Raw genomic sequence first — 12,608 nt, 5'->3', positions numbered from 1 at the left:
AACAAATATAAAGCAGGTGTACATATGTCCAGACTGCCAGGTCAATATCAGCACACTACTTAAAGATCACTTCTGTGTTTAGAGTGTTTCAAATAGTGTCTCAGTTTCTAGCCTGCAGCAGCAACAACGTGCCTTGAATAATTCAGTGTCTCCAGTGTATAAAACATTCTCACAAGCATTGCTATACCATCACTGAAGAAGGTTCTCACATGCCATGTGTCTAATCACTCGCTTTACACTTCAGGCCAACAGCACATGTCCACTTTAGGAAATAAACGCTGACTGACATCATTGCTTCTGTCACCACAGGGGCTGCCACGGGCAGCAGGAAAGTTAAACCAAAGGATGTTCGGGATAGAGTGAGTGAAGCATCCTGGGCCGTCTTACTAGTGTGATACTGTGATTCTCTCTGCTCTGGTGGCTGTGGGTTTCTGTGGCATACACTCTCTTGGGGAGCTGTCTTGATGTTCGGGAATTTTTGTCTCCTGGGGAGCAATGAGTCTTTTATGAGAACACAGAAATCTTCTGTGGAGGAGTAATGTGTCTCAATACACAACTATAATTTGGAAATATGTAGTTTATACTACCAAAATCTTCAAACATCCAATTTATTGTAGGTCACAGAGAATGGGTAAGTACAGTTCACTTCATATTATGAGATGTGAATTAGTTAACCCTTGTGCCTCACTAGGGACAGTTTTGGCTCTTTAATCTGTTGATCATTTTGACTGTTAATGCGTATGGCATACATTTTGGCAAGGGTGGGTTTTTTTCCCAAATTGTCAAAAGTTCAACCTCAGCTCCTATAATAAGTCTATAATAAAATGTGTAGCCAAAATACAGACACTCAGACCCTTAAGGTAAAAAAAAATATTTATTGAATTTATTTAAACCACAATTTTTGATCCAACAGCATAAAGCATAAAGCCATGCATACCATTATATCAGGCATATAATCTAGAGCCCTGGCTTCAAAGTTGTACTTTTTACTATTTTCTACCAGATTGATCCATGTTCAATGGAGTTATTGCTGGTAAGAAAATGGGAATTGTTGCACAAGAAATTTAAATCCACCTAATCATGTTGTTGCTACTCATTAATATATCCCAGATTGTGAAAAATGATTTCCCCCTAGCATTTAGTTAACACACTTTGTTTTGTGTAAACATGTAAAGGGTGGAGACTGAATGTGGTTAATTTAACTTAAATACTTAACTTAAATAATATTAATATGTAATATTATGCCAGTCTTTTAACACAGACATTTTTGTCCTCAGAGCAACTTTTTTTAAAGTGAGGCGCAAGGGGTTAAGCATGTGAATCCAGGTACACCTGGGTAGTGACTTGAATATGTACAAGAGAGGAAAAAGGATCTCAGGAGGATGTAGGAGTGAAATGGACAGGATGCTCACCTCTCTTTCCCTTCAAGTTCCTAATTTTACATCTGCAAACTAACCAAGACTCCCATATTGGAGGGTAATCAATGCATAAAATATACCATACATGTCTGGTGTCTACACAGTGTTTACTCATAAACAAAACATGTTTTATGGAAGAATGAGTCACAGAGGGAATAGGTATCTACTGTATGTACCACCAAGGTAGACCGAGGAACTTCACTCCATCTTGAGGCCATGCTTTGGGGGCTTTGCTCTTTCAAGCAGAGGTTTATCTGCTCTCTTTCTTCATGAACGGTGAAATGTGGGTTATTGGAGATTGCGGTATTTGCCGGCTTATTGCATTTATGTTGTGTCATTAAAGAGGCTTAGTGGGTTACTCACTAATGTTAAAGGTAAGCAAAAGCCAGCAGATTGGTCGCTGCAGTCTCCACGGTGCCCAGCAGTGGGACAAACACCCCCCCCCCCCCTTGACTTTAGTATCCCCTGTTGCAGGTAACATCTCCTGCGTTGATGTCTTTCGCGAGTTTTCTCTCCTCGCGTCTCTCCAGCCCGAGAAGTTGAGGAGAAGGAGCTTACAGTTCAGCTGCTGCGAGAAGCCACAGTGACCACCACTTCTTCTGACCACTCTTCAGTCGGTTTGGAATCAAGAGGGAGGCCGCCACGTGCCATTAACAGTTACATTTTGATGCTGGGGAATGAATGCTGCAGGCGTAAGCAAATGGTCAAAACCCTGCAGGCACTATAAGCTAATTTATAACAGGCTAGTAATTGTTTCAATTGCTCTTGTAAATATGTTTAGTCAAGATAATAGACCTTGGTCATGTCAAAATGTTGTATAGTTTAAACAGTTCCTTTGCACAGGTGTTATTCCAGTTTTGGTAATGGAAATGAATTACCAGCATAGTCATTTAAGCATGTCAGAAGATCTCCGGACATAAAATGTTGTTTTTAAAGGGGCACTCCAACAATGTAGTATTGCACTTTTATTAAATTGGCAGGGCTCACAGGGCTCACATTTTTTTAATATATCTCACAGGAGATATATTAAAAAATTATCTTTCAAAATTCAATCTTTTACTCGCAAGTATGGGTCAAGCCCCAAAGAACACTCAATCCTACATTTGCCATAATTGAACTATTTGCCTGGGAAATGCCCATGTCTTTCAAACCTTATAAAACAATCCAGGCTCAAGCCCAAATAACCCTGATGACATTACATGGGTTATTTTTTAGACATGGGAAAGATTTCTCCAGAGCTTCACAAAATGTTATGCAATTGTTGGGCTGATTGGTACTCTCCATGATGAGTAACCTAAACGTTTTAAATCAGAGCCCTTTTATGTTTGTTTGTTTTGTCAACTGCAAATATCTGAAATGTTTTTCAAACTGTTTTGAAACTGGTGGCAGAAATAAAAATAAATAGCCTAGCAAAAGGCCTAACACATAACATGTTTTTGTGCATTTCAATCTGTGTTTTCTTTTCAACTTTGGCTAAGAACTATAGCAACAAGCAGAATAAAGCACCAGCGAGAGGACCTCTAAACTGGTTGCAGGTGCAAAAAAGGTCCTTAAAATAGACACCGATGACTTTGTATTGTGTCCTGGTGGTTAATAGACTATAGATGTAAGTATGGGTCTATAAAGAATTATAACAGAGTGATATAAGTATCCTATATTGCAGTAGTTCTATTATTGTGTTTTTTGAAAGATTACAATTAGGCATAAACATCCAGCTGGTGACAGTAATGCGCCTTCTGTATAATCTTTCTACCGCTATAACACAAATGAAGAAGGAAACCGGAAGCGTCATTTTTCCTCTTGCTGGCGCTAGCTAAAGCTGTGTTTTGGTGTCATCGTCTTATCGGTTTGGGGTTTGACAACAAAAACAACAGCCTTATTTCGTGTCTAGCCACGAATACCTATTTTCACCGGAGTCTCTGGAGAGGTATGTTTGTACTACGCGTCTTTTAGTTTATAAATGTTAGAGATGTGGGGTCTTGTAAAAACTGTTCGTGCTAGCCGCTGCTAACGCTAGGTAGCTATACATAACTCTGGCCTACATTAGTTGACGCTAGCTAGCCGCTTACACAGTACACACAGACTCGACTTCTCACCTGCTGTACCTGCTGGCTTTATCCAAGTCGCTATGCCAAGTTAGTCTGGACAGTATTGATACTCTGATACATAACAACCGGCAGTCGCATGTTATTATGTCATTCTGCAGAGTTGGTTTGCACTATTTGTTTACAGTCGGCGGTTGAGTAACGTCACTCGAGCTAACGTATCGATCTTTACGGTTAGCCAGAGATTTAACAGTAGCGTCGCTGGTCCGGCAGCGGATTAACCTCTGCTAACATATACTGCGTTATCGCTACGTATCCTGCTATTTATTAGGAAGTGACGATGAAAACATTTCAACATTTACATTCAGTGTACAGCTCATCAGCGGTATAGTGTCAGCTGTTAGCCACATGACACTGGATCTGCAGACAGGGGGGAAGTTGTCGTGGAGATGGACGGACAGTCAACAGTACATTTTAATCTTACTGGAGCCACTACATGTAGCAGGACGACCTAACAATACGAGCACTTGGCACATTGCCATTGAAAATACTTTAACTCCACTTTTGTTTTTTAATTATTTAATGTACGTTTTACTTGACTAAGCATGACAATCAATGTTTAGCACCATTCAACAACAAGGCAATTCAAAATGTCCACAAGATTTTAAAATAATTTAGGACACAATAAAAAGAGGAAACACAAGGCAATATCGAATGGACGCATTTAAATTGGATTTTAAAATAAATGTAATGTGATACAGTTAAATGGAATAAAGCAGGGCAAAAGTCAAAGTGAAGTTACAGTTCTATGAGAGATTTGAATTTAAATTTGGCCAGCAATTTAAATTAATGTGAGGCCTCTAACTTGCTGTATTTATTTTAAAACTTATTATTCTAAAATTCCAAACATGGCTCATGAAAGTTGGAGCTACTGCCACCTGATCTAAAACCGTCTGAAACAATTGTTTGAGTAATAATCAACAGCTAAAATCATGCTGTGAAGAACAAGCAACTGTTTACAGCTTCTGGAATATGTTTGTCTGCATCATGACGTCATTGTAAATTGACTGCTTTTTGGGAATTTTGACTGTGGGTCAAACTCTAAGCCACATCTTGCAATTGGTATTTGGTATTGGTATTTTATAGATTAAAGAATTATTTGGTCAGTTAATAGGTAATCCATATCAGTCATTAGTTGCAGCCTATAGGATCAAAACACATTAAAAACAAATCATTCCTAAACGGACTAGTCTTCAGGATTATGCCATTTGGTATTTAAATGCTGTATCAAGGTAATTTAGATAATTCACAATCCTAGCTGTCAACAGTTTTCATTAGGAGCAATCCTGTGTTAAAATTTCCTCTAATTACCATCATCAGGTTTTGAACTCCAATCCCTACCAAGCAAGAACCCAGTTTGAAGCTGCAGTCACGTTATGCAAACTTCAGTTACAGTTTTCCACTGGCCAATACGATTTGTCACAATATGTTGTACACAATCATTGCTTACAATTATACCAATGTTGATACATTATGCCATCTGTGTAACTGTAGAGGATATGATCTCTCAAATAAAAAGAGAACTTTTCAGAAATCAGTAGTATTTATTCTATGCTTTTTGGAGTGTCGTCATACGCACCATGTCATCAGATGCAAGACAGCCATAAACTGGCAAAAAGGCTGAAGCTGGAGTTGAAATGGCTTCACTTTGACCTAATATTGCAAGGGAATATAATAGTCCTTCTGTGTATCACTAACACATTTTAAGGCTACTTTTTTGCATGTCCTCTAAATCCTTAGATGAACAACAACGGGAATAAGAGAGCTCCAACCACAGCCACTCAGCGACTTAAGCAAGATTACCTCAGGATAAAGAAAGACCCTGTGCCTTACATCTGTGCAGAACCTCTCCCCTCCAACATCCTAGAATGGTAAGGTCTCCATCATCACAAAGGCAATAAGTTGTATTTCAGTACTTGGACTTTTTTATGTTATCAGCAGTGTTTAAATATTCACTATAAAATATATATATTTTTAAACAAACATGTTACATTCTTCTAAAAACAAAGATAACTAAAAGCAATTGCAATGCATCAAACACTGAACTAAAACCTTTTATTTGTCTTGGGTTATATAAACTACGGTGTGGGACATAAAGTTTTAACAATACAGAGGGAGAAGAAGTACAGCTGCCTGACTCCCTTGTAAATATTACAGCCACGTTCCATGTCTGTTTTATAGTTTGTCTATTGGATTACATTTAAAATGCCAGAAATGAGAACCACCCGCACGACGGCATGTCAGAGATAAAGAAGAGAAAAAGAGTCTGGACCGCTTCACCAACACTTTTGGTCTTCAGCATGATCAACTAGTTACTGAAGTCTCAAAACAGGTTAAAAAAGAACTTACTGACAAAACAGAGTCCGATGCAATACAGTGGCATTCTTCAAAAACTGAACAAAACCTGAGTCCGCCTCGAGAAGAGACTAAAGAAATATCGCCTGATGCTCACTTTTTATTACAAGAATCACTCCATCCTGGTGAAAAATGGGAAAGATCACCCCCCTTTCTTACAAACTTGCCTTTTCCCTTTTCACTCAGCACTTTTATATAGGTCACACGTGTGATATGATCTCACTCTCGCTTTCCCCTGACCACTTTACTTTAGGCATTTTTAATTTCTCGTCCTCTCTCTCTCCTCCCCGACGAGACAAATATTTGGGTTGTTTTCTAGTTTCTGCCACTTTGGATTTAGTCCAATTAACAAACTAACGTGCTGTTACACAGACTAGAGCCACCGGTTATCATGAGCTCCCAGTAAACACAGAACACAAATGCTGCCTCCTATTTATTTGGAGCCGGTGGCTCAGAATTACACATTGAACTGTTAACTAATAGAAACCAATCCTGAAAGACCAGCTCCCGCTAAAGAAAAGAAAATGCATCTAGATTGTTTTTTTTAAACTGTCAAAAAAATAAACAGAGGGGAAAAAGAAACACATTTCTTGTTCAAATCCACATCTAGATTAGCATTAATAGTAATCCTGAAGATGTAATGAGACTAAATTAAATATTTAGTCATGTAATAAAGCAATATTTGAAGATTTCCTCTTCCAGAAAACATCCCGTGCGTGTATTTATTAGGAATATTAAATATTACAACCTCCAGTAAGTGCAAGAACACAAGAAAAGTGATTCATCAACATGTGACTTTATGGATGGAAAATGCATGTGTTTGCTAACATGCACTCTGTGTATTAATCATACCTAAATCATGGCATTGGTTTTCATGGCTGAAAACATGACATAGTGTCTGTTTAATATGTGAATAGCTGTTACATCTTCAACGTATTATTTGTGTACCTTAAACCACGGTTTATATTGCTATAGGTCACATATTTATTAAATAACTTCTCTTTCTACTCTGGATCAGTGTTTTATATATAAAAAACAGTTCATTCCTGTTGAGGTCAGAAACTTATTTTACAAGGTAAGGCTTGTTTAGAAAAACAAAACAATGCCATACAGATAACAACAATACTTTAATGGCTGAAATGAGATTCAATTAACAATTGGGTCAATTATCTTAGAATTTACACCCGTTTTGATTTTGGCCAGAGGTGTCGCATGAATACAACTTATATCAACAGTCTTTCTTGTCCCCAACATGTGATGTTCATATAAAATTAAGCTTATACTTATGTTTTAAGATTGTAGGGCAGAAAACTCAACATATTTAATCTCCATAACAGATCTACTGCAGATAGAACTCTTGTGATCTAAAAGATTTAACCAAAAAATGTTGTTTGTAATGTTATCTTTTGTTAAAAGTTGGAAAATGTAGCGTCACTAACAGAAATCTCTCCTGTCTTCCCCAGGCACTATGTGGTCCGAGGTCCTGAGAAAACTCCATATGAAGGTAACTACTGCCGGTAAACAGGATCTACGCTTGTGAATGGGTGTATTTTTGACAAGTTGATTCCTGCTGATCTTTGAATGAATCGAGTCACATTTGTCTGCCTCTGCTTTTCTATTGCATGTGACGTCACCTGTTTTTTCTTAGGAGGATATTACCATGGAAAACTCATATTTCCTCGAGAATTTCCATTCAAACCACCAAGTATCTATATGATAACGCCAAACGGGAGGTTTAAGTGTAATACAAGGTAAGAATGCAGTGTTGTTGATGAATTGAATGAGAATTTGGGATTTAAAGAGTTTTTGAAAATGACTCTGGTCATTGTTTTGCCACTTTTCTCTTTTTTTGTAACTTTACCTGTTTCCTCCACAGGTTATGTTTGTCCATCACAGACTTCCATCCAGACACGTGGAACCCCGCGTGGTCCGTCTCCACCATCCTCACAGGTCTGCTCAGCTTCATGGTGGAGAAAGGCCCCACCCTCGGCAGCATTGAGACCTCTGACTACACAGTGAGTGCAAACAAATGGCCATTAATGCAGTACATGGTGATAAACCTCCTATGATGGTTTAAATATTTGATGTGCTCGTTCTTTTTCTTTTCTTTTTTTTTCAGAAAAGACAGCTTTCAGCCCAAAGCCTGACCTTCAACCTCAAGGATAAAGTGTTCTGTGAGCTGTTTCCTGATGTAGTCGATGTACGTATGAGGTGATCTCTAACTTCTTGTCCTTTTCTTTCTTTTTGTTGGCCTAATTATTCTCCCATTTCTTACCTTCCCTCCACCAGGAGATGAAGCAGAAACAGAAGGCCCAGGAGGAGTTAAGCGCCCGCACCCAGCCCCTCCCCTTACCCGATGTGGTGCCTGACGGTGACCCTCAGCACGCCCACTACGGCCTCCCCGCCCTCAATGGAGGTCCCATTCCACTCGGTGGCGCCAACCCCGCCCCTGGCCTGCAGCAGGCCAATCGCAACCATGGACTTCTAGGTGGTGCTCTCGCCAACCTATTTGTGATTGTAGGCTTTGCGGCGTTCGCCTACACAGTCAAGTACGTGCTGAGAAGCATAGCCCAGGAGTGAGAGGAGCCCGTGTTGTAGGGTGACTCTCCCCCCGCAGGCGAGCCAGCAAGTGGACTCCACATTCGACAAACACACCACGTGGGGGAGGGATGTTCAGTCCTGGGTTAAACCCTTCCACGACCACCACAACCACCACCATGGACTTTGGAAGACGGAGGAGGAAGTGGGGGAGTGGCCGGGAGTGGCAGTAGGGCTGGGGGATTGGAGGGGCTTATTAAAACAGTTGTGACCCACTCTGTGCTTCAGTGGTTTATGTCAGCAGTAGGAACAAACTTGGCTCATGGGTAGAGGGAGGTCACAATAACATAAAGATGCTAAAAGGCACCATCTGTCCCCCTGCATCATGAGCATTAATGATAAAAGCTTGTTTCTTAATTAAATAGGCCATTTTCGTAGAAGGTGTTCCCCGTGCTCGTCCCTTCTCCAAAGTCAGTCTGCTCACAGACTCCTCGGGGCGTGACTGTTGAAATGATGCGCCAAATGTTTTCAAAGTCGAGAGAATTTGCATTTGAAGCGTCTTCAACCGTTTTTAATTTTAACAGCTGGCATTGGAGTCAGTTTTACATTCCATGCCTTCGCTTTAAATAGGCAGCCAGCTCCAGTTACCTGCAGCTGCAGCGTAAGAACCGGTTTCTCTACCTCCCAGGTATCGAAATTAAAAGTGTTTTTGATTTTGTTTTCTATGACCGTGTTGATAAAATAAAAAAACAAAACAATCTTTCATCATACAGAATCACATGATAGTTTCTGAATTTTACACACGTACTCAAAAGACCACCTGACCAATGTGTAACATAATCTTTCTCCCTAACCGTCAAAGATTAAAATGCCTTTTAATCAGAGTCTATAAGCTCAGTAGCAGTCGGTGACAAAGAAGGTGCACACAACAAACGGCAAAACAAAAGTCCCAAAACATACGCTACAGCGTGATACAGGTAGAACCTCATACACTTGTCCGTACTTCTGTATCTCATCTGTATTTTCTGTACCAAAGCTGACACCTGGTGATGCAGAGCGAGTAGTGCAGAATATAGACGTCCGACAACAGTATTGACAAGTGTATTTATATCTGTATTTCTCTTTTTATATATACATAAAAAGCACTAAACTTGGCATGTCAGTTTGTGAAAGAGCTACTGATCCGTGGTGGAAGTCTGATGCGAGTCCAAACGTTCTCTCCTGTCAACCCATGAGCCAAGCAGTGAACCTAGTCTGCACAGAAGTAAATAGAGACCAGTACCTTTTAAAAAAAGATTGGCTTAGCTGACCAGTTCTAGCACCATTCTATATAGGTCCAACTAAAGAGACACATGAAGAGAACCACCATTTTGTTTCTGTATATTTACTTTTTGATAATTTTTTCTTTGTGTTCTTGTTCTCTTATTTATAGAAATGGCCTTGGCTTGTCTGTCATTGGTTCTAAGGAAACTTCTAGTGTGTGTTTGCCAAGTGTGGGCAAACACACACACACACACACACAGACAGGCCATGGCCCAGGCTCACACAATTGCTGATAATTTCCTGTTGTGCATTGCATTTAGTAAAGATGGTTTTACTGTGTATCTAATGTTTCAACAGATGAATGGTTTGAAAGCGGATTTGCCTTTCTATTGCTCTTTTCTTGGCACCATCTTTAAAAAAAAGAAGAAACTGATGATGATGATGATGATGATGATGATGATGATGATGATGATGATGATGATGGGAGTGTTTGTGTGATTATACTGCAAATGCCCAAATTTCCTTGCTTCAGTTAATCTTGTGTGACATTGTATGTTTTCATAGTAAATGCAAATAAATTACCCTGCTTGTCAGGGCATTTTAGAAAAACCTTCATTTTAATCTTTAAAATGTCCATAAACATTTAGAGTGTCGTATAAGTCAAAGTTTTATTTTCTTCAAATAAAGATCGAGATCGAGATTGCTCACAAAGCCTATATGATCTTTTGACTAGATCATTTGCGATTATGGAAAGTGCACAAACACACCCTTCGTGCTAATCAGGTTCCAGTTACACAGAATTTAGTTTGCATAAATTCCTTAGAAATGTTAACCACCACATCACAAGATCAGTCACGTCTGCTTAAATGGCATTATGCAAAGCACACAGGCACCGCTCACTTCAGTCAACCCTTCACACACACCATCAGCAGCAGTAAAGCAGTTGAACCCTGTCAACACTGAAAGTAAGTATCGCTCTAAAAGGATGTAAAGTATTGTAGAAATAATATTTGACGTGAAGTCCTTTCTTTGTGATTAACTGATTTCTTTGTTTGTCCTGTGCTGCAGGTTTGTCTTGTGAAGAAATTCACTCTGGTGTACACCTCTCAGCCACCATGTTTCTAAACGAAGATCTCGAGTGTGTCGTGTGCTTCGGCGAGTACTCCCGCAGCGGCCGCGTCCCGCGGGTCCTCCACTGCAACCACACCTTCTGCGCCCCCTGTCTGGAGAAGCTGTCCAAGCTGGAGGGCGTCGTCCGCACCGTCTCGTGCCCTCTGTGCCGCTGGATTACCTGCACCCGAGCCAACCTGACCCTTACCGGGTCCCTGTGGGTCAACACGAACATCTGGGACCAGATTGCGAAGGAGCAGCATGGGAGGAAGCAAGACTCTGTGTGGGATTTAAACTACACAAAGACAGATTTAATGAAGTCGACACTGTAAGGACATCCTCAGTTTTTATTCTCATAAATTACACTTACACTTACATTACACTTACATGCAAGCCTGATAGTCACACTATTCTGTCTCCCTCTTCAACAGTCATTCAAGACACTCTGGATTCATGAGCACACTCCACAATATGTTCAGCTGTGTGCTGCTACAGGATCGATAGATGGGCGCCTACAGCAGCAGTAAAAGAAGAAATGCCAGCGGGATCTCCCTTTCTGGTCACATTTGAACTTGACAGGCCTGCAGACAGACATCACAGCCCGACATCAGTGTACCTGAAGAAAATAAAAAGCATCAAGTAAAGTATTTGTAATTAGTTTCTCAATTCAACATTTAATATGATTTATATGGTTGTTTTTATCATGGTATGCCTGTCAAGAAAATTGTTATTGTCTTATTAGAAATAATCCATATAAATGTATATTACTGTACTAATTATGTACTATGTAAAATCCTACCCGGACACACTAAAATGTCGCACAAACTCTAAAGCTGTGAAAACTAGATCCTTTTGAAATCAATTGTTTGTCTTTTCTTTCTGTGTTGTATAGTTTCTTTTATGTTCTGCGCACCTCAAACTCGCATAAATGTTTGGCTGTTGAAATTCCATCGTGTACATAAAGTTTATTAAAAAACAGCTGAACACAGAGTTTTAACTGTTAATTTAAATGTGTTTGTTTTTGTTTTTTTTTACCAACAAATATCTTCTGTGTAAACAAAGTGTTTCTATTTGGGACATGAAAAATAATGTTATAGAAACCAAAGATGGGCAGCGTTTTAATAAAGTTGTTCAAAAGTATCTCTTGATTTGTGTCCAGTGTTTATTTCTCTTTCTTTTTTCTCCTTCAGTCTGGATTTCTCAAACGAAAATCATAAATATTCGCCGGTTTTACATTTATTGTCCACTTGATGGCGGAGTAGAGCAAATGAAGCACCATGAAGCTTCGACACATGTGCAAACCAATTGGATGGAAAGCTTCAATGCTTCATGAAGCTTCATCTCGCCATCACTACTATTCAGGCCTTTTCCAGGAAACAAACGAGAAGCTTGTTTTGTCTCTGCGTACTAAACAAACACTTGGAATTACCTTTGCAGAGTGGGAGGGTTTCACTTTATGGTTTAGAATCAGGGGAATAGAAGATTTTATTACCTTTTGAACCGAAGTTTCATAATAAAAGCAACATCCGTCACACTGAACCTAAAAGCCATCAGTGTTCGTAAACACTGGAGATAAACAACACCGGTGTTTCTAATCCATATTAATTATATATTATATTATACATATTAATCCAGATTAAGTGACAAACTGCTATTGGATATTACTAATGAATTACTTTGTTGTAGTGAAATGAGCTATAATATAATTTTAATCTAATACAGTATCAATACTATAAAGCCTGTGGGTTTACATTTTTTTTAGCTGATTATGTAAATATGTAATTTAATATTCTAACATTTTTCTGGGAAAAAACATTTA

The 12,608-nt window shown here is 39.3% G+C and overlaps 3 protein-coding genes across 5 annotated transcripts in view; all 3 read left to right on the top strand.

Annotated features, from left to right (window-relative positions):
- The window catches only part of LOC115008492 (arf-GAP with coiled-coil, ANK repeat and PH domain-containing protein 3-like), a 62,482-nt gene extending 59,635 nt beyond the window's left edge, over positions 1-2,847 (top strand). For 2 of the 3 annotated variants that reach the window (XM_029432137.1, XM_029432135.1), the window contains exons 26-27: positions 310-359; positions 1,893-2,847. In XM_029432137.1, coding sequence (XP_029287997.1) covers positions 310-359; positions 1,893-1,961 — 119 coding nt within the window. In that variant the 3' untranslated portion in view covers positions 1,962-2,847. The remainder of the gene's footprint in view (positions 1-309; positions 360-1,892) is intronic. The other variant, XM_029432136.1, reaches the window with a different exon arrangement.
- A 341-nt stretch (positions 2,848-3,188) lies between these two features.
- Positions 3,189-10,289, top strand: ube2j2 (ubiquitin-conjugating enzyme E2, J2 (UBC6 homolog, yeast)). Its single transcript, XM_029430890.1, has 7 exons — positions 3,189-3,345; positions 5,264-5,394; positions 7,342-7,382; positions 7,527-7,629; positions 7,755-7,893; positions 7,998-8,078; positions 8,168-10,289. The coding sequence occupies exons 2-7, from the start codon at positions 5,264-5,266 to the stop codon at positions 8,456-8,458; spliced, it is 786 nt and encodes a 261-aa protein (XP_029286750.1). The 5' UTR covers positions 3,189-3,345; the 3' UTR covers positions 8,459-10,289.
- A 192-nt stretch (positions 10,290-10,481) lies between these two features.
- On the top strand, positions 10,482-11,791 carry LOC115007857 (E3 ubiquitin-protein ligase RNF186-like). Its single transcript, XM_029430891.1, has 3 exons — positions 10,482-10,644; positions 10,748-11,117; positions 11,221-11,791. Exons 1-3 carry the CDS (start codon positions 10,554-10,556, stop codon positions 11,291-11,293), a joined length of 534 nt encoding a protein of 177 aa, XP_029286751.1. The 5' UTR covers positions 10,482-10,553; the 3' UTR covers positions 11,294-11,791.
- The last annotated feature ends 817 nt before the right edge of the window (positions 11,792-12,608 follow it).

Source organism: Cottoperca gobio, chromosome 5, assembly GCF_900634415.1.
Source record: "Cottoperca gobio chromosome 5, fCotGob3.1, whole genome shotgun sequence".
NCBI classification, from domain to species: Eukaryota; Metazoa; Chordata; class Actinopteri; order Perciformes; family Bovichtidae; genus Cottoperca; species Cottoperca gobio.
Note: the sequence above shows the minus strand (reverse complement) of the source record. Positions and strands in the feature narration are given on the sequence as shown.